Below are 22,879 nucleotides of genomic sequence, written 5' to 3'. Positions count from 1 at the left end.
AATTAAAGGCGATCACGGTCCTTGGCAGCAACCGTGACTGACACAGTCAAATCATCCTACTACCGAGTAGTGTTAAAAGAAAATATACAAAAACATGTGCGTTCAGAATGTATGAGAAGAGGGTTGCTAGGTTGCATTCACCTCTGGCCAAACCCAGGTCTAAATACCACAGCTACCCATTCCCAAGAATTGAGGTAATTGGCATAAAAAATCCTGATGTTGCCATTGTCTGTTTATTTTCCTTTTCCTGTCCTGTGTAATAACCCCTTTCACACATGTGGGCTACAGTTTCTATTAAGAGGAGTGAGAGAATGCAGAATAGTAGAATAGTTGATTTTATCTGCTTTCAAATATTCCAGTGTGCGCAAAACCCGCATTATGGAAAAAGCCTTCAAAATCACCAGATAATGGTAATGTGGTATGAAAAACTCCTCTTTCTAAAGCCACTTTTAGGTATCTTTCACTGATGCATACTTTTCCCTTTTCTTCCTACCTATTTTTCATTCATTAGGTTTTTCCTTATGAATTGCTGCATTGTCGAATCTAATGAACAATCAATGTTAGCCGCAGCTGGCTCGGTGGCTCTAGGTATGCAATGTTTTTGGACAATTGATAAATGCTATATTGTTGATGGATAGTTTTAACCACTGAATCCACAGCTTTAGAATATTCCCCAAGCTACAGACCGGGTCTGGAAGTTTTTATGGCAGTGAACTTGCATGCTGCTAGGTGGCATCGTCAGGCTCCATGTTGGCCTTGTTCTGCCCCGGAAGAGATGAAGCAGAATCGCATATAGTCATCACCCTTGTGCATCAACATCAGTTTCTGTCTGTGCCTCTGAATGCTGATCTGGAGCTCCCTTTTCATCAGTAGACAAATTCTTTTAAATTATTTTTCCAGTGTGCAAGAGAACTATGTACCCACCACAGGCTACAGGCTTCAAACCGTGCTATGACTTCCAGAAACAGATATCAGTGATGGATCTGTGAGGTGTGCCTTTGGTGTTTGGTTTCGGGCATGACCCCAGGTTTTGCGAAGAATGTGTCCTTTTGCACCCAAGTTGATGTTGTGCCATGAAGCAAACCTGTGTGCCATGAAACATCAAGAGAAGTCACGGACCTTTCGCAAGTCATGCTACCGGTTCAGGTCGAGAGTGCGGACCTGTTCACGCTCTTAAGGACATTCCTGCAATAGGACTTCTTTGTGGTCACAGTCATCTGAGAAGTCAGTTGAAGAAGAAGCATAAGAAGTCAAATCAGTTCACAACCCACATCCTGCCAGAGAGAAGTTCCGAGGCCGTCTCGCTCCTGATCTCGAAATGAGGAGCCAATTCTGCAGTTGATCTCAAAATGACCAGAGTTCCCTGGACCATCTGCAATGCTGTAGCAGGTCAACACCTTTAAGGAGCCTGTGGTGCTTATTTTTGACACTCTTCCATTTCCCTTGGGCCCTTTTTGTCCCCCTGTGCTCCCAGTCGGGCTACCGACAGTAGATTCACTCTCTGCCGTCTGAGTCCTTGGAACCCACTTATGCACCAACTCCAGTGCCTACTTCAACTCAGGCTGCTTGCCCCCACCGGTCTGATGTCTGGCACCAACTGCGGTCACCCAGCAACTCCACTTCGGCGTACCCAGTTCCTGTACAGTCTGCCTCAGATTTCTACTCCCATAGCACTGACCTCAGAGACTCCATCATATGTTTGGCTCAGATTCTGACGTGAGTTTGCGATCACCTGATAATGACAGGGATCATAATGGGGAGGATGTACCCCTACATTACGATGATGACAATTTGCATTTGGAGTTGTATGAGAACACTGTGTTAGATAGTTCCAGTGACACTGGGCTGGTTTCCCTAATTGGATCCCAAAGGAAGTGAACTCTTAATTTGCTTTAGCAGGCAAGCAAAATTGTGGGAAACGTAGTACACTTTAAATGTGCTATGTAAAACAAACAGCAGGAAGAGAGACTTCTTAATAGAGCCTCCGTCTTGTAATAAAATTGTTCTCTAAAGCAGTGTTTCCCAAACTGTGGGTCGCGACCTACAAGCTTATTTTTTGATGGGTCTGGGGAAAGTCCGATCAATAAATTAAGATGCCTTTAAATTCGGTGTTTATCTTGCCACATTTCCATGCTTCTAAGACATAGGACACCTATTAGGCTTTATCTTCTGACAGATTGATGCTTACTCTTTTAAGATGGGATTGGTGTTTACTTTTCTTTCTCTGACTGCAAAGTGACAGGAGTGTTTAAAGTTAATTTTGTGATAATCTTGCTGGAGGACAGTTAATTTGAAACAAAAGCCTGTAGAATATGTTTTTGTATCACACAAGAAAATGTAAATGCATGCAAATGAATGTTATGTATTCATCAGTTAGATAAGCGTAAAATAAATCAAATTTTTTGTAATTTTGAAGTGTGCTGGAAACAGAGATATTAATATGATCAACACAAATCAAGACACTTTACTTGGTAATATACAAATCATAGTCACAGAAACCTGACCTCCACAAATTATCATTTGAGAGCTGTATAGTTTTATCAATAAAACTGTTTGTCTGTGCAAAGTTAGTGGCCTTCTCAATGGAAAATATGCTGTCTCTCAATGACAGTACCCTACCACACATTTCTTTAGTTACATTAAAAAATTGCCCCTTCTCATGTACATGACTTCAATTTTTAATCATTTCTTCGTGGGGGAAATTAACTGACAGGCACTTTCGTATATCACATGAGAATATTTTAGAGGCTTGTCCATGTGCTGATAAATACTAGAGAGTACCGCACTTAAAACAAGTGTGAGAACATTTTAGCCTAAATTAACTCATGGTCAAGTGTTGCCATATTCCGCATGAGATGCTGAAACCCGTGTTTTCATCTTCTTAAATACTGAGCCATTTCAATTAAGTTTGTTATGAGGACCATTCTTTTGTTATTTGTTTGTATTTTGGAAAGCAGGTTGGAATAACTGTATTGCTTTTTTTTTAAATTAGGTTGGATCAGATGTTTTCTGACGCTTTTAGCAAAGATCATCAGTTAATTCGGGCTGATCCCAAGCACAATCTGTATCTTGCCTGTGCGCTCATGGTTCGAGGAAATGTACAGATTTCAGACCTTCGAAGAAACATCGAGAGGTTAGATATACATTTTCTTAAATTTCTACTATTTCAGTACAGTATTATATATGTTTTTGGAATTTCGGATGTTTCTGTATTTGAGAGAAAAACTAAGATAAGTGTGAAACACATTACAAATGTAATACGTAAGGCAGGGGATTAGCCAAATAATCCTTTTAAACTCTTTGACTTTTAATTTAGTTATTCATAAATTTAAGTGTACAATTTGGAGCCGAGATTACATTGCTTGGATTGATTCTGCTTTTTCTTTAGATTCTTAAATCTGTGTCAGATATACAAGCTAGTTGTGCACAACATTTGAATACCCTTTTCTTCAAATTATTTCCGCCAAGATAGGAAACACGTGTTCGATGGCATGTGTGATTGTAGATACACATGCTGTGCATCATCTTGCCATCTAGTGTTGGGCTCGGAGTGTTGCAAATTGTTTTCTTTGAGAAGTGTTTTCGAGTCACTGGATCGAGTGGCTCCTCCTTCTCGGTGATACTGCGCATTGGCATTGAGTCCTTTGGAGATTGTTTTTGGGCATTGAGTGCTTTGGAGATAGTTTTTTCTCCGCTGTCAGGTTCGGACATGTTTCTGCTTGCTTCCTTTTCACTCAAACCGGTTTGAAATTCGCTTTCCATCTTCACTTTCCATCAACAGTATTGTATTTGATCGTGTTTTTTACATCTTAATCTCGATCAAGCCTGGTCAAATCTCAACTGTGTACCTTCGGGCTAGGCATCGCCCGGCCCCAAGCCTATCTCCACATGGTCAGAAAGATATGAGACCCTAATGGAACTGACAGCGTTTAGATTCTGTCCTCGATGCCACGCCAAAATTCCACACATGGATCACCATCAAGTGTGTAACCTCTGCCTTTCTCCCGATCACAGCAAAGCCACCTGCGACGCGTGTTGATTGCTTTGATCCAAGAAAACACACACAACGCAATACAGCACCCTGCATATTTCCGGGGACAAACATGCATAAGAGGAGTTGGAGCAAGAAGGGGCATTCTCCGTGCAAGACTCAGACCTTAAATCCGGCATTGAGAGCCATGACATCACATTGGCGCAAGTCGTGAGTAAAAAGCTGGCCAGGACATCACTGCCCTCGGGCCATGATAGGTCACGGAAACTTGATTGGGCTGCCCCGCCCTCTGGCTCGGCATCCAAGACTTCGGAACTGAAAAGTTTGAGACTGACTACTTCGATGCCCACAACTTAGGCACCGAAAATTTCGGCACCGACCGGGGCTATACCATCTGTTCCTTCGGAACCGAAATGACATAAAATTTCGGTCCTGAAAACAACTGAGTCTGACCATTCTTCATTGTTTCCAATTTGCCTATTTTGGAAACTATGGACGCTAGCAGCGCAAAATTCATATTGAAAAGGACACAGGCAGAATTCCTCCAGCGAAGGAAAGTAAAAAAATTGATGCAGCAGGGAAAAGGGTTGCTGCACAAGCGCATTGTTAATTCCCAGTCACTGCTTGATAAGATAAGATATGACAGGGCAAACTGAGAAAAAATGGAAGACATTCTTCAACACCTCCCAGAAGAACACTGTAACCTTGCACAGCAAATTGCCTCTGAGGGTCAGACAATTGCAAATTACTCAATTAGATGTGCACTTGATGCAGCAGGCGCAGCTGCATGAGGGATCAATACCAGTATACTCCTTAGAAGACATGCCTTGTTAAGATGTTCTGCTTTCAACCCTGAAGCCCAACAAGCTGTCAGTATGCCTTTTCATGGAGAGCACCTATTTGGTTCCCAGGTTGATCCCACCCTCAAAAAACTGAAAAAGAAAAAGACACTGACAAAGCTAAAGCCATGAGTACTTTACAAAATCAGCCAAACAGGGTTTTATTTTGCTGCTCAATGTATAGAGGTGGCTACAGAGGGACCACATCCTCTAATCACACCAATTGGCAGCAGCGTCAAGCCTCTTCCTCCTACTCAACAGAGTTTTTCAGAGTAACATATAGAGGAAACCATTCTAACGGCAGAGGAAAAACCTCCAACACTTGTGGTTCACCCTCTACAGCCAAACATTGACTACCTCCACATTCTTCCTCCTCGTTCCACTCTAGTGGGGGGGGTGGAGGCATCAATTTTACGACAAACAATGGACAGAGAACATTGGACCAACGGGTCTTATCCATTATCCACCACTGTTGTTGCCTAGAACTTATGTCAACACCCCCAAACTTTCAACCTGGCAGACATGAAATGTCAACAGAACATCTCACTCAGAAAGAAGAGGTACAATCTCTACTGGTAAAAGAAGCAATAGAAACTGTTCCCATACAATATCAAGGAACAAGAGAGCACTCTCTACGTTCTCATTCCCAAAAAGACAACACTCTCAGGCCCAGTTTGGATCTCAGACTAATAAATCAATATATTCTCTGAGAACATTTTCATATATTAATCTTTCAAGATGTAATTACATTACTACTTAAAGGTGACTTCATTACCATTCTAGATCCAAAGGACGCCTACTTTCACATTTCAATTCATCCTGCACACTGCAAATAGCTAAGATTTGTAGTGGCAGGACAAGAATATCAGTTCAAAGTTCTACCTTTCAGAGTCAGAACCGCTCACAGGTTATTCACTAAGGGCCTGATTACAACTTTGGCGGAGGGAGTTAATCCGTCCAAAATGTGACGGATATCCCGCCCACCATACTATGAGTTCCATAGGATATAATGGACCCCCTCCGCCGAAGTTGTAATCAGGCCCTAAGTGTCTAGTAGTAGTCGCAGCACATCTCAGAAGGTAACACATACATGTATTTTCTTACTTGGACAATTGGTTGATCAAAGCCAACACTTTAAGTCTAAGTTAGTCGCACACTCAAACAACAATAAAACTTCTTCACAAATTAAGGTTTGCAATAAACATCCTAAAATCACACCTGCAGCCTCTCCAGATTCAACCGTATCTAGCGGCTGTACTCAACACACAATTAGGGCTTGCTTACCCCAATCCAGCACATGCCACAATTTTCAAGAAACAATTTCTCAAATACAGTTCAATCAAATATACAGAGTAAAAACACTGATGAGACTGCTAGGCATGATGGCATCCTGTATTGCCATCGTCCCTCATGCCAGACTTCATATGCGGCCCCTACAACAGTGTCTCTCTCAGCAGTGGTCGCAAGCTTAGGGTCGTCCTCAGGATCTAGTGTTGGTGGTTCGCACAGCCTACAGCTCTCTCCTGTTGTAGAATTCCAACAATCTTCTCAAAGGGTGACCGTTTCAAGACCGAGCTCCCCAAATAGTTCTAACCTCTGATGCCTCCTTTACAGGGTGGGGGGCTCATCTCCACAACCTAAGAGTGCAAGGATCATGGTACTCCAGCCACCAGACCATATACATCAATGTTTTGAAACTGCAAGCAGTCTTTCTAGCCCTAAAAGCTTTTCTGCCTCAATTGATGCACAAATCTGTTTTGATTTGCACAGACAACATAACTGCAATGTATTGGCTACAGAAACAGGAGGGCATGCTCTCTCCAGTTGTCTCAATTAGCACAAACAATCTGGAGCTGGACTCATAATCGTCACATTTATCTACTGACAGAATATCTCTCAAGGACAGACAACGATTTTGCAGACCTGTTAAGCAGACGCAGCAACAAATCCACGAATGAAAACTCCACCCAGTAGTTCTTCAAAAGTACTTTCAAAAGTGGGGAACACCTCACATAGACCCATTCGTCACAGCAGAAAACTCAAAATGCTAAAACTTCGTATCCAGGTAACCACACCCCGGTCCAAGGGCAATGCCCTATGGACCAACTAGCCAGGGATATTTGCTTACGCTTTTCCACCTCTCCCACTCATCCCATTCCTAGTGCGCAAACTCAAACAAACTTCTCTCAAACTGATCTTGGTAGCACCCACATGGGCTCACCAGTATTAATTTAAAACTCTACTGGATCTCTCCCTAGTACCTCACAAGAGACTCCCCAACAGACCAGACCTTCTCACACAAAATTTACAACAGACAAGACATCCGGATCCCAAAACACTCAACCTTGCGATATGGCTCCTGAAGTCGTAGAATTTGTCTACCTTCAGTTACCTGCAGGTTCATGGGACCTCCATTTTATTCAAACAATCAGACTCTAGAAGAAAGAGCACTACACACATTAGTTGTTAAAAGAGCTCTCATGTATTACATTGCAGGACAAAATAATTAAGGAGAACAAAGTAACTTTTTGTAGTTTTTGCTGTACCACATAAGGGAAATTCTGTTACAAAAAACAGCATCGTAGGTGGATTGTAAAATGTATATAAATATGTTATGCTAAAGCAAAAAGACAATTACCACTTTCTCCTAAAGCACATTGCACAAGGAAAAAAGGTACCACTAAGGCATTTTTAGGAATATTCCCTTAGCTGACATTTACAAAGCAGCTACCTGGTCTACACCACACACGTTTACAAAATACTACTGCATAGTTGTACAGGCTCGTCAGCAAGCCAATGTAGGACAAGCTGTCCTAAGAACACATTTTCAGACAACTGCGACTCCCACAGGTTAGCCACTGCATTTTTAAGGAGGGACTGCTTTAGAGTCTACGCACAGTATGTGTATCTACAGTCACACATGCCATCAAACGGAAAATATACTCACCCGTAGACATCTGTTCGTGGCATGCAGTGCTGTAGATTCACATGCGCCCTCCCTCCTGCCCGGGAACCTTTGGGCCGTTGCAGTTGGTTTGTACTTTGTGTATAGTTGTAGATAGTTACTGTTAGACCTGACGGTCTTAGGGTGGTCACCCCTAACATTTTGCCTGCCTCCCTCCACTTTTTGGATACTGTTTTTGCTGTTTTTTAGACTCTGCGCACTTTACCACTACTAACCAGTGCTAAAGTGCATATGCTGTCTCCCTTTAAACATGGTAACATTGGATCAGACCCAATTGGACTATTTAATGTACCTAAAAGTCCCTAGTAGAGTGCACTTTGTGTGCCCAGGACCTGTAAATTAAATGCTACTAGTGGGCCTGCAGCACTAATTGTGCCACCCACTTAAGTAGCCCCTGAACCTTGTCTCAGGTCTGCTGACTTGTGAAGTTGGATTTAATATTACTATTTTAGAAATGCCACTTTTAGAAAGTGAGCATTTCCCTGCACTTAAATCTTTCTGTGCCTCACAATCCACGTCTGGCTGGGTTTAGTTGACAACTCCTTGTGCATTCATTCAGACACACCCCAAACACAGGGTACTCAGCCTCACTTGCATACATCTGCATTTTGAATGGGTCTTCCTGGGCTGGGAGGGTCGAGGGCCTGCTCTCACACAAAGGACTGCCACACCCCCTACTGGGACCCTGGCAGACAGGATTGAACTGAAAGAGGACCTGCTGCACTTCTAAGCCACTCTTTGAAGTCTCCCTCACTTCAAAGGCACATTTGGGTATATAAACAGGGCCTCTGCCTCTACCAACTCAGACACTTCCTGGGGAAGAAAACTGGAACCAGAACCTGCATCCTGCCAAAAAGAACTGCCTGGCTGCCCAAAGGACTCACCTGACTGCTTTCTGTGAAGGACTGCTGCCTTGCTGTTTCCCTGCTGCCTTGCTGCTCTCTGGCAGTGGTGAAGAAGTGCTCTCCAAGGGCTTGGATGGAGCTTGCCTCCTGTTCCCTGAAGTCTCAGGACCAAAAAGACTTCATCTCTACAAGACGTACTCCTTGTGTGGCAAAATTCGACGCACAGCCTGCCAGAAACAACACACAGCCTGCACCGTGGTGAAAATTTCACCGCACAACGATCCGGAACAACGCAGCCTGACTTCGCAACGAGCAGATCTACGCAGCAGCAGCATAGCACCAGGAAATTCAAAGCACGGGCCACCGAATCGGCGCACAGCCGAGTCGGAACGACGCAGCCTGACTTCCAGGGAGGAATCAACGCAGCGCCTACCCTGAGGGAGAAAATTAGACGCAACGGACACTGAATCGATGCAGCGTCTGTGACTTCTTCCTGCCAGCGCAGTAAATCCACACATCTTTCCCAGGGTGTCTAAAAACCTTGCAACCCGAAGAGGATCCAAGACCGAGCACCAGAAATCGACGCACTGCCGTTCCTGCGTGAAAACTAAATGACGCATTACCGTGTGCGGCCTGAGAAGTCGACGCACACCCCTTTGTTTCCACGCATCTCCTCTGCGACTCTTTGCAGGGATTTTTCACGTGAATCAGGTATTTTGTGCTTGAAAGAGACTTTATTTGCTTCTAAAAGACTTAAGACACTTTATATCACTTTTCAGTAATATCTCAACCTTTACTTATTGCAACTTTGATTGTTTTGACCTGCATTTATCCAGATAAATATTATATATTGTTCTAAACACTGTGTGGTGTATTTCCGTGGTGCTATATTGTGTTATTGTATAAATTATTGCACAATTACTTTACACATTGCCTTCTAAGTTAAGCCTGACTGCTCAGTGCCAAGCTACCAGAGGGTGGGCACAGGATAATTTGGATTGTGTGTCACTTACCCTGACTAGAGTGAGGGTCCTTGCTTGGACAGGGGGTAACCTGACTGCCAACCAAAAACCCCATTTCTAACAGTTACTTATATTCGTATAGACATACATCTTTCTATACTTCTCTATACTATACCTCTCACCCACCTGCCGAAAACAATCTAACAAAGGACTCGATGCCCATGAGCAAGTATCACCAAGAAGGAAGAGCCACTTGATCCTGTGACTCAAACAATTCTCGAAAGATAAAAAGTTGCAACACTCTGAGCCCAACACTAGATGGCAGGATTATGCACAGCATGTGAATCTACAGCACTACATGCCACGAACAGATATCTACAGGTAAGTAACATTTTCCTTGCCTGGTTTTGTGTACTCAGTAATGTCTTCACTTATACACAATATTTTCCTAATTTGTCCCTAAGTCTGAATGGTGTTTGCATAAGTTGTGAAAACTGTAATACAAAAACTTAATATGAAGTCTCTGAAGGGTAGATTAGTGTGCTTCAAGGTTAAAAGTTCCTTCTTAAAAGTCTTTCATTCAGTCATTCATGAGAACAGTACAATAATAACTCATTCAAACATTTCTATTCTTCAGGCTAAAGCCTTCACTTCACTTCGTCTCCTGGAATCAGGAGGGGTGGAAAACCGGCTTGTGTTCAGTGCCTCCTGTTGGTCATTCTCACTCACTCCTAGCTCTGGCAAACAACACCTGTGTAAAACCTACCTTTGTGGAGCTCAGAGACCGATTCTCCAAACTTTATAAGAAAAAGGTACGTGGGGGTTAAAACTGGTCATGGAAAATTAACACTTTTTAACTGAACTCGTAGTGATAATATGCGTTCCCACAGGATCCGACTTGTGTATTCCTTCTGAAGTGAACACTGTAGCATCGATTTAAAAAGTGTCATATGATTAAGGTTCAGGCTACAAATATGTGAGCTGGCCTGCCTATGAGGAAATTACATCAGATTGCTCCTCTACTAAATGGTACCGTTAGAAATTCTTGTTAGGCACTCTATCATGCAGAAATGTTAATGAAAACCAAGTCCAGGCCTACCTATTATCCTGTCCCTCTTTGCCTGCTCTTGGTACTCTGCTGCACAGTTTCTTCCTGTTCTCACAAGTTCCCACCCTTGGTCATAATATCCCTGCCATGATAGAGCAGCAGTTTCGTTTTGCTCCACATAGATCTGTTTTGATTGTGAATATTAAATGTTTGGATCAGAAAATTCACTCACCCTGAACCAACAGAGGGAAATTGTTGAAAAGGATAATGTGATCTAGTCAATCCTGACTCCCCTTGTTTTTACAATGACCTTTCATCAAACCTTTTTACTGGTGATTATGCAGATCAAAAGAAGACTTCTGTCCAGGCTTCATAAATCAGTTGGATTAAAAGTGCAGGTGCTGCCTCTAGCAAATCAAGTTACCTTCTCCACCTTCTGTGTTTGAGCTCTGCCATCTCCAGGCAGATTTATACGTTAATTTACCTCATGCTATCAGTTCTTTAAAACAGTAGAAGAAAAACAAATTCAGAGAGTTTATGGGATTTGGGTTAGTGCCGTGAATCATGAGGTTTCATGTGTGTTTCGTGGTTTGCCATTGCTTGGCTGGGCTAACTATTAGGGCTATGGCATCTTATAGATGGTTACACTGTCCGATTTGTGATCCCATTGGGGTCCTTTTGATAGACTGCAGATGTGAGATTTAGCTTGAGACAGTGCATGTTCTTTGGTTTAATTATTTTCCTAAGCGGATGACAATATCAATGCCCTAGATAAACTGTAGTATCAAAGATGTCTTTTGAGCAAAGCAGGACCACTCCCAGCACGCATTTTGTATCTCACAATCTGCTTCGTAAGGGGAATTCATTTGTCGAACAGCTGGGGTCAATAGACCGCCCAAATCTATTAGTTGATTCAATGCTTGTTAACATTACTGTCACTTTTGGCTTCAATTTCTTGGCTGTTTTCATTTTGAACATTGCCATCTGATGCCCTAGATTTCTCATTTTTTAGGGTTGAGCACACAAGCGCTCTGTCCCTGATGTAATCTCTCTTTGGGCTTTTAACCACGCCCATGCATGCCTGTCACTATCATTGGTTTGTGGGCCTGCCTTTTAAAATCCGCTTGATTTCATTAGTGAAAGGCATGCATACGTCATGCCTTTTCTGGTGTTTAGCCCTCCTCGAGGCACCGGCCAACTACTGAAAACATAAAGGCTCCATGTTTTCAGCCTGGGTTCTGCAGTACTTTATCTTTTTCATTTTCTACGCAGCGCAATTGTGCTGGATTTTACATAGTGCGATCAGGCAAATTTTGGGGGTTTTCAATTTCAACGTGATTGCGCTGGGTTTTACATAATGCGATCTCGCTCAGTTTTTTTTCTTTCAATTTATGTGGCAAGAAAAGTCCGGTTAGGAGTTTACAACGCTAATAGCTCCAACTCGAGCAAATGCTTGTCTTTATAAGGGTTTATAAGACTCATGCCTCTGTCACTTGTCTTTTGGCATGGCTTACATTTTGTTTTAAACATTTTAAACGTGAGAGCTGCTATGTGTTGAAGCAAATAAGATCATTCTTCAATGCATTGTTTATCACGCTGGGCTTTCCTATTGATTCTTCGATCAGTCTATATGAAAAAGAGTATCTTTTGAACCACCCCTTATTTTTTTCCAAAAGGTTTTATAGACTTCCATCAGCCATGACTTTGAGGTCTGGAGTTTTTGGTGCTTCCTCCTGAATATTTGCGCGAGTCAGCACCTAATATTTGCAGACCCTCTGAGTTAGAAGTGAATCCCTACTTAGAATAGTGCTTCTCAATTGGTGGATTCCCCGTTCAAATGTGCAACTTAGACTCGGAGTGGAAGTTAGAATGTTCATTGACCAAAATGTGGCCCTCAGTTCTCAATCCACTTCCCTTGTCCCAGCCAGTGCCAGGGACCCTGTGCTCGCACAATTAGCGTGATTGACAGCACGGAAGCTAGCAAAAGTTCCACCACATGATGTTTTCCTGTTTCGCTGGCCTATGCTGTCAGTCACATTGTTTGCCTGTCAAATTGAGGCCTTCCTGTAGAACGTCAAACAGTGTAGTGTCTTCAGGAGACAGAATAGATTTGGGTGTGTTGTTCTTGAGAGCTGCTTATTGTAGCACAAGTGGTATGGATACATATGTAAAGCAGTTGAGAATCCAAACCAGAGTAAATCTGCTTTGGATTCCCCTCTACTCCTGCATCCAGGTAGCTGAAAAGTGTGTCTTTTGTATGTGCGTTTCTTTCACTGGTGAGGTGTTACACTCCGTGCTTGAAATGTAGTGGCTCTCTGACGTGGCCAAACATACCATTTGACTCATATTTGGCATCTGGAATAAGTAGGTCATGACTGCCATGATGGTACTCACGTCTGGGGTTATAGAGGCCTCCTTTAGTATGCTTTGCTGATGGTTGGCTCCTAATGGTTTGTTTGTGAGATTGTATGGGCATGTTAGACAGTATTTTTCTGTGGGTAGTAGTTGAACATTAGGGGCCAGATTTAGGAAGATTCCGAATTGCGACCCGCAAATTGCGAAGGGGTCGCAAAGGCCCACCTCATGAATAATCATGAGGTGGGTCACAATTTGCGACCCCCTTGCGAGTGGCGGCCCTCACAGGGATGGTGGCCTGCTGCGGACAGCAGACCACCATGTCTGTGACTGCTTTTTAATAAAGCAGGTTTTTGTTTTGTTTTTTGTTTTTTGTAATGCAGCCCGTTTTTCTTAAAGGAAAACGAGATGCATTACAAAAACGAAAAATTAAATGTTTTCCTTTCATTTTTTCAGAGCAGGCAGTGGTCCATAGGACCAGTGCCTGCTCTGAATTTTTGTTTGCAGTTCCATTCTCAACGGGGAAGTGGTCCCATAGGGATCCCTTCCCTTTTGCGAATGGGTTACCACCCATTACAAAAGGGTGCAAACTGCGATTGGTTTGCGACCACGTTCACGGTCACAAAGCATTCCTGCATTGCACTGCGACTTGCAATTAGGAAGGGAACACCCCTTCCTAATTGAGACTCGCAAACCCGTTTTGCGATTCGGTAACCAGGTTACCAAATCCCAAATCGAGGTTTGTGCATTGCAAAGTGCATTTTGCACGTCGCAAACAGCTTTGTACATCTGGCCCTAAGTTCTTAACCAAAATTGCATAATGAAGCTTGTGGACTAATTGTGGTCAATAAACCAATAATGTTTGGTTTATAGGCAAGTGTAAGCTTTTGTAATTCGAAATTGAGTTTATGTACCCAATTTAAAAAAAAAGAAATGATAGTTCATTTTTGTATTTTAAGACACTGACATCCTGATGTTTGTACTGCAATTATTCTATTTTCCAAAGCATAGTTAAAGCTGGTACTTAAAAGATTCATATTTAGTTGGAGAAGATGTAATTTCCCCGGTTCCAAACTAGGGATATACTAAAGAAAACCTTAAAGGACAGAGATAAAACAGAGAGATTGAGAGATACCTTAAATACATGTGAGACATAGAGAAACCTTAAGATGCAGATAATACCGAAAAAACCTTAAGGTGCAGTTAGGACAAATATAGAGTGGCTAAAAATGATAAAGTCAGGAGACAGAAGTGAGAGAGAATGACATTCAGTGTGGCAAAGAGACTTTAAGGTACAGCGATGAAACAGTGAAAGAGAGGCACCAAGAGGGAGAAAGAAACAATAGGGAGACACGAAGGGGCGGAAAGGGCGATGGGGATATGTATCAAGGCAAAGAGGTGAGACATTTGACAAGAATTATTGCGAGCAGAGATGAGAGAAAATGAGGCATGGAAGGGCTGAAGAGGGAAACAGGCATCTGAAGACACAATGGTGAGATAGGGGAAGGAGAAAGAGACATATCTTGATGATCTCCCCCTTTAATTTACCAGGGTGCTAATGTACTGGTTAGGGTGAAAAAGAATGTAACACTTCAATGTTTTTATGAACAATTCTTGATTACATTTAATGACGCGTAACAGGCCAGTGAGGAAAGGCAGGACACATTAATTACCCCTATTTGCTGAAGTGTTGGGAGGTCATACATACATACATGAGTGCTTACAGTGTTTTTTGCCCTCACCAGCACATAACGATGGACAACTCCTAATCTATAGGATACCCATATACACACCATTCTGAACACAGTGGAATCCAGGACTAGTATAAGCATACTAATTGACTTAATTCAGTTAATCCAGGCCACACGAAGATAAGTTAAATGAGGAATTTAGTAACAGGAAATCACAGGAGAACGTATTTTCTGTTTGTTTTGCTGACAAGAGGTTTGTTCTGGCTATTAAAACCCATGAGCTTTGTCAAGGCAGTCACATCATTTGTATGCATTACATGTCCTGGGACATCCATCCAGAAGAATGAAAATATGACAAAATCGGGTTCATTTTTGACACGAGCTTGCCTTAGCCTCAGAGAGGGTCAAGTGAACATGAATCTTTTAGTAAACTATGCAAAGTTCCTTCAACTGGCATTTTCTTTTCGATCGTTTAAAAAACCATTCACTGCAAGGAAGATGTGCTACCAGTACACAGATTCCCCGGTTTTAAGACTTCAAAAATGTATGTTTTTATGCGTTTAGCTATTGCTTGACTCCAAGAGTGGTATTTATCACGTAAAGTTAGGAACACTAAACCAGCATTTCTGCTTGACCTTCTTTTGAAATGTGCTACATGTATTACAGCTTGATAAACATCCTCGGATAGTTCTATTACAATGAAAATCTAGTCTTTTATTCCCATAATCATTAAACAGCGCATTCTATATCTAGGACCTTCCTATTCACTAAAAATGTGCTAGAAGGAAAGCGTTACCTGTTTTTAAATGTCAGAACAAAATACAGAGTTTTTTCAGTTTGCCTTGGTCAACCAAACATTCTTGGTGGTTTTCCGCTAATCGTTTCCATTGTGTATTCATAATAAAAAAAAATGCATATTATCCCTTTTTCTGATGGTCTTCATTTTGATATGAAGTGAAAAAACTATGTATTTTCATCTCTTCAGCTTTGCAAACAGATAATTTTGTAAGGGTTTGTTAGACCTGTCAGCTCTTGGTGTGGTTTCCCCAGTCTTTTTGGCTTCTGACCTCCTGTTTTTTTTATCCTGTGCTGATTTTAGTTTTTGATGGCTTTAGGACTCTGGGCACTTTACCACTGCTGACCATTGCTAAAGTGCAAGTTCTTTCTATCTAAATTGGATTGGTGATTAATTTTTCCATGATTGACATATATGATTTAGTAGTAAGACCCTAGTAAAGTGCCCTTTGTGTGCCCAGGGTCTGTAAATCAATGCTACTAGTGGGCCTGCAGTACTGATTGTGCCATCCACATAAGTAGCCCTATAAACATGTCTCAGACCTGCCACTGCAGTGTCTGTGTGCAGTTTTGAACTGCCAGTTCGACATGGCAAGTGTACTCAACCTTCCCTTTTTCTACATGTAAGCTGCACCTAAGGTAGGCCCAATGCAGCCCCATGGGCAAGGTGCGGTGTATGTCAAAGGTATGACATGTACTGCTGTATTTTACATGTCCTAATAGTGAAATACTGCTAAATTCTGTTTTCACTATTGCAAGGCCTATCTCTCCATGGGGACTGCTTTACAATGGCCCTCATTACAACCCTGGCGGTTGGCGGAGAAGCGGCGGTCTTACCGCCAACAGGCTGGCGGTAAAAATTTTGGAATTATGAATTATGACCATGGCGGTTACCGCCATGGTCATCCGCCACTTCTCCGATCTGACCGCTGGGCTGGAGACCAGGGTCTCCAGCCCGGGGGTCGTCACAATACCGCCGGCGGTATCATGACCCAGCTGACCCCCATGGATTTCATGGGGTTAGGAACCGCCATGAAATCCTTCCCTGGCACTGATAGGGGACTCCCCCACCCCCCACCCCGCGTCCTTCCCCTACACCCCCTACCACCCCTGCCACCCCCAAAGGTGGCAGGACCCCCCTCCCCACCGCTACCCCCAACATTACATTACACATTCACACCCGACACGCACGCAGACACCACCACCACACATAACCGCACACACACCAACATACATGCCAACAGCCACACACACAGTCATACGCACACACCCACATTCAGACATACATGCACACATCCATACAGACATACATACAGACAGACATGCACTAATTTCCAAACACACAACACCCCGCATGCATACATGCACTCACACACCCCCTCTACATACACACATGCACACCCCCATGCACCCACACATCACACAACACCCCCCCACCCCCCCTCCCCTAACGGACGATCAACTTACATGGTCCGTTGATCCTCCGGGATGGGATCCATGGGGGCAGCTCCGCCGCCAGCACCCCGTCAACAGAACACCGCCACGCCGAATCACAGGACGTGATTCGGTGGGCGGTGTTCTGTTGACGGGGCGGTGGAGGTGGAGCTACCTCCACTTCCCCGCCGTCCGCCAGTATGGCTGCTGGCGGCTCTCCGTCCAGAAAAGGACGGAAGGCTGCCAGCGGTCCTAATGCGCCGAGCGGAAAACCGCCTGCACTGGCGGTCTTCAGCACGGCAGTCCCTCGGCGGTCTTGTAAAAAGACCGCCGAGGTTGTAATGACCACCATTATCTGTTAAGTGCAGTTTCCCATTGGGAGCAGATCGAGATTTGGAGTTTGAGGTCTCTGAACTCACAACTTAAAAATACATCTTTTGGCAAAGTTGGTTTTTAGATTGTAAGTTTGAAAATGACACTTTTAGGAAGTAGGCATTTTCTTGCTTAACCATTCTGTGCCTCAGCCTGGCTGCTGAATACACGTCTGGGTCAGACTGACAGTTTGGCTGTTTGTGAATTCACTCTAGACAGTCACACAAAGGGAACTGAGGTGTGTCCTGCATATCCTTATGGGTCTTCCTGGGCTAAAGTGAAGGGAGGAGCTGACCCTTGCATCTGAATAGGGCTGTGCCTGCTCTGACACAAAGCAGTCTCAACCCCTTATAGTGTGTCTGGGGCCAGGACAGGAACAGGCAGGGACTTGTACACTACAATGACTTTCCTTTGAAGTTTGCCTTCTTCAAAGGCAGAAATGAGTATAAGTATTGTACTAATGACCCCACTTCTGGACTGGGCACAGTCTGCCAGGGAGAAGAGATGAATGCTGTAGGAGGAACTGCCACTCTGTCTGTTGTTTTGTTGTGCTGACCTGCTGCTTCTGCACTGGCAGTGAAAGAACTGGACTTTGCTTTCTACATCCTGCTTTCCAAGGTTCTCCAAGGGCTTGAACTGAGCTTGCCTCGTGCTGTGAAGTCTCAGGGACATCAAAGACTTCATCTGCCAGTGCCTGGGCTCCTTCGCTAAGAGTCCTGACCTGTCAAGTGGTGCCAAATACAGTCCATGGGCCCTTGGAAGTAGAAGTAGAAGTTGGTGACCTGAAATGGAATCCACGCACCAAGGCCGTTGCAGCAGAAAAATCAATGCAGCACCTGCACCGCAGCTAAAAAAATTGATGCAGTGACTGTCTTGCAGCTGCGAAATCAACACATCACCTGCTTCAGCACAGACCCATCGTCGCTGTGTGTCTGGATTTTCCACACATCATTCAAGGGCATCATTTTCTTCAACGACGCTGCACCGCAGTAACGAACCGACGGGTCACCAGCCCACTGGGAAAAGAATCCACGCATTGCCCATCCTGCGGGAAAAGAATCCACGCACCACTAACATAGCGGGAAAAGAATTCATGCATTGCCCATCCAGCTGGGAAATAATCAACTCATTGCTTGATTTTCCGACGCATCACCTCCTTTGTGGCCTGCATTACCTTTGTTTTTGACACATCCAAGGTATTGTGTGCTATAAGGATACAACCACTGATTTTCCAGGAATAAGACCCTTTTAAACCTTTAAAAAGTGATAACTTTATTTGTGTATGTTGGATTTTTGTCGTTTAGGTCCTGTTTTACTCAGATAAATATAATCTGTTTTTCTAAACTGGTGTTGAGTACTTTTCTGGTGTTTTTACTGTGTGTGTGTGTGTGTGTGTGTGTGTGTGTGTGCGTGTGTGTGTACACACAAATACCTTACACATTGCAAACTGGTGTTGAGTACTTTTCTGGTGTTTTTACTGTGTGTGTGTGTGTGTGTGTGTGTGTGTGTGTATGTGTGTGTGTGTGTGTGTGTGTGTGTGTGTGTGTACACAAATACCTTACACATTGCCTCTGAGATAAGCCTGACTGCTTGTGCCAAGCAACCAAGGGAGTGAGCAGGGGTTATCTTAAGTGTGTAACTCACTTACCCTGACTAGAGTGAGGGTCCCTGGTTGGAGAGGGTGTAAAGTGACTGCCAACTAGAGCGTCTAGTTCTAACACAGTTGCACGAATGAAGAGCCCAGAATGCACAAAAAAGTAATACGTTCATAGCGTCAACAAGACAATAAGGGTTAATATTGGTTGACTCTTGCAGAGAGAACGGTGAAGCTCGGGCAATTTTCTTGAAAAGGAGCTTTTATTAACATACCCCCGTAATCATAGGTTCTGCATTTGGGAATAGTGGGAGCTCTTCTGAAGTGTATGCAAGCCATACATGTCTAAGTTTCATTAAATTATTCACCAAGACCATTACATGTTTATTCACGGTTGTGCTCTTTTGTGTTTAGCCAATACAAGGTATTGTCAACAAATCAAATGGAAAAAATGAGTAATTGTCTAAAATGTATGATCAATGAAAATAAATGTCTAGTAAGATAATTAAATGTTCATTTATCTTTCCGATTATTCTAACATAATGTGTATCAAACATATCCTTTCTGTGTATTAAAAAAACAATTATACAATGTATTTGCATGTCTAAAGTGGTGAAGGCACACTATGTATCTAAAGTAAATATGGCGCATTTGAGGGTTAAAACTGCATCTTACATAAACATTTGAGCAAAAATCTAGTCCCTTTGGTTTTATGTTGTATTCTTCCTTACCTTGACAGGCTCATCTTCACCATTACCTGCATGTGGATGGTATGGAGCAAAGTTGTTTCACTGAGGCCGTTTCCTCTTTATCTTCACTTATTGAGGAGTACAATCAGCTGGATGCTACTAGAGGTGTTTTCATCCCCGATTCACCAAGGCTCAGTATTGCCTTATAGTGACTTTTGCCAAGAATCAAAGCCAGCAGAAAAAACGGACAATAATTGCGAATTAAAATAGCAGATTTACAAGATTTTTTACAAGACTCGTGCTTTACACTTGCCTTTTTTTTTTACTCCATAATATTTTGAGTCACAGAGTAAAGATGGGGTGAGTTTTTTTTATGTGGTGTTCTTGACGTTGAATATGATTTGGAGCGAAAGCTACCAAACTAGAAAGAAGCCGGGAACAAGTTACAACTCGACTTTTCACAGGCAGCGTGGAGACTGGAGATTCTATTATGTGTTGCCTTTTTTCATTATACCTCATGGTGAACATGTTGTGATGGTGTAAGTTATGTGAATTTAAATTAATGTATTTTCCCAAAAATGTCTATATTGTGTATTTGTAAGATTCTGTAAAATATATAAATTATTTTTGAGCTTTTCAAAGATGTATATAATGTGATTTAAATGATGTTTAAAAATGTGTCTCACATTTAAATCAAATAACATTGTCTTTGCACTATCTTGTGCACTGGAGGAAATGGGTATTCAGAATTCTAAGGTCGAGCTTTTACTGATATGTGATAACGACCTGGAAATATTGCTTTTGCCTGAACATCCTTACACATTTTTGATAAAGACAACGTTGACAAAAAAAGAAATGTTTCAGTGCGTATGTATCTGGGCATGCGCATATATCACACAGTTTCGGTTGCCAACGTATAGTTTTAGTTAGGTCAGAGTTTCCATGGGAAAAGCTTTTTTGTTTTGCTAATAACTTTGGAGCAATTTGACAAAGTTTCATTAAACTTTCCCAAAAAATTAATCGACCGAAACTTTCCCAAAAAATTAATCGGCCTCTGTTCCTTCCTGGAAATTTTCGAGGTTATCAGTCAGGTGGAGGGCCAAGGAGAATGGGGGTTTCCGAAACTTTGTTTTCTAGTGTTAATTCTCATAGGACTGTTTGGAAAACGATACCGAAAAAAAAACCAGCTGAATAGAGTTGTTTCGTGTAAATCTGTTCAGCCGTTTTCGAGAAAATCACATTTAAAGAGGGACTCTGGTTGTTTATGAGGGTGTTTATATTATCGTAATTGCAGTGCGATAAATTAAAAAAACATAAGGGCCTCTGATTCGCTCAAACAGCTTTTTCTTCCATTGACCTTTTTAGTACAGCTGGACTGGTAACAGTCCGGTGGTACCAAGAAATATGATTGGCTGGCTGCAAATTGAAGACAAATACCGACGCTAGGATGCATGTGAGGGTGGGGAAGTTTCAGGGGCCAAAAAATAATTAAAAAAACATTTTGTGCCCCGAGTACTGCAGTTCTTCTGCAGGACCCAGCACACCAGTCCCGTGAGGTACCACTTGACCCTTGCAGGAGCAGGTGCTCTAGCATTATCCCATGGTACTACAGGACCACACAAGCTTCATTATGTGAAGCTGAAATGGTCCTGCAGTACCATAAAGGTGTAGTGTGTGCGACAGTATGGGAATTAAACATCTTAAAAAAATAAATAACAGAAATGAGGGGTGGGAATCTCTGGCGGTGTTGATGTCCATGGGGAGGTTGGACGCAGACCTGGCCAACCCCCACTGTGCACAGGAAAGTATAGGCTCCTGCGAGTGGCTGTGCGCAGGGCCTGACCAACAAATATTTCACTTCATCCACCGTCCTAACACCTGAATACAGCAATCAGTAACTGAAAGTTGATCATTTAACATTTGCAACGTGTCTTCTATAGTGTGCTACCAGTTGTAGTACATTGGCAGTAACTTTTGATCCATTAGAGCTTTTTGAAATCTGCAAATTATGCAGCAATTGTGGATTGTCAAGTGCAGTAAATCCATATATTATCATCCATTTCCGCCATTGGCCTTGAGTTTCTCGTGAGACCAATATATAAACAAGTATTACTAGGGAGAATAGGTCTTGCTCTGCAAGCTTTTCAATTGTTCTCTGTTTCTAGCTGAAAACTGAATGGGTATTGAATTATGTGTGATTGGTAGTATGTTGTTGTTTTGCTCTGGGGTTGCTTTACATAGCAAAACCTTCGACCATCAAAGAATGTCTTTGTTTTCACTTTCATGCAAAGTTAAATGTTACCATAAATATGCTACGACTGAATCTTTTCTGCAAGGCACTTCAGGGATACCATATCCATAAAGGAAACAACTGGCATGTCCTGTAGCTGAGACAATTCTCCAAGATGGTGCGGGGAGAGTCTGAACCCGCTAATAGTTTCAGGAATTATTACTTGCAGCCTGTTAATCAAATTGTTTAAATCAGTGTTGACCCATTCACTGATATGTTGCAGCTTTTCATTTGTTGAGCAAGGTGGTACATTTTTCGAACTGGATTTATTCTGTGGAAATTATCTTTCCTACTCAATCAAGATACTTTTGCACAATGTAGAACTCCTCAGTTTCATGTACGGTATTATCCATGCATTCACTCATCCATTAATTATTCATACATTTGGAAACTGAGGGGCATATTTAAAATGCACTAGCCCAATCTTGCTTCACATTAACGTAATTGTTTTTTACATTAATGGGGCCCAATGAGGCTGAAATTTCCCACACCTTATTTAGAGGGCAGCGCAATGCAGGCATTGCGCCACTCTGTAACCCTTTACGCTACATTATGCCTGCGCCAGGGAGGTTTTGGGTGTAGGTATGGCAGGGCAAATAATGGTGAAAATTTGAAATTTGATATTTAATGAGATGGATCAGTGTCATAAAATGCCTTTCCCCAGAGTCCACAACACTCTAGTCTGAATACATCAGGCCACTGTGAGCAAGTGGAGAGTGGCTTGTGCACAGGAATCCTTTTCAACTCTGTCTAAATTTCAAAAGTCTATTCAAGTCTGTTGTCCAATAACCAATCAGGGGTGTGGAATTAAATAACTGCTTGTACATGGGGCAGGTTGCTTCATAAATCTACTTGTCCTGTAAAAAATCTACTTGTCCCTTTGGTACCATGTAGTGTGGCGACACATGATGGCAGCAGTTTCATATTAGAGCTCTGATAATAGCCTCTCTGAATATGCCAGGGCTTCTATATTTTGCCACCTTTCCACTGATCTACATACTGGGGTGGG

At 42.6% G+C, this 22,879-nt stretch overlaps 1 protein-coding gene across 4 annotated transcripts in view; it reads left to right on the top strand.

Annotated features, from left to right (window-relative positions):
• Positions 1-20,221, top strand: part of TUBE1 (tubulin epsilon 1) — a 108,327-nt gene extending 88,106 nt beyond the window's left edge. For all 4 annotated transcript variants that reach the window (XM_069234536.1, XM_069234537.1, XM_069234535.1 and 1 more), the window contains 3 exons: positions 2,993-3,133; positions 10,240-10,414; positions 19,631-20,221. In XM_069234536.1, coding sequence (XP_069090637.1) covers positions 2,993-3,133; positions 10,240-10,414; positions 19,631-19,789 — 475 coding nt within the window. In that variant the 3' untranslated portion in view covers positions 19,790-20,221. The remainder of the gene's footprint in view (positions 1-2,992; positions 3,134-10,239; positions 10,415-19,630) is intronic.
• Positions 20,222-22,879: the final 2,658 nt, after the last annotated feature.

Source organism: Pleurodeles waltl, chromosome 5, assembly GCF_031143425.1.
Source record: "Pleurodeles waltl isolate 20211129_DDA chromosome 5, aPleWal1.hap1.20221129, whole genome shotgun sequence".
Lineage (NCBI taxonomy): Eukaryota > Metazoa > Chordata > Amphibia > Caudata > Salamandridae > Pleurodeles > Pleurodeles waltl.
Note: the sequence above shows the minus strand (reverse complement) of the source record. Positions and strands in the feature narration are given on the sequence as shown.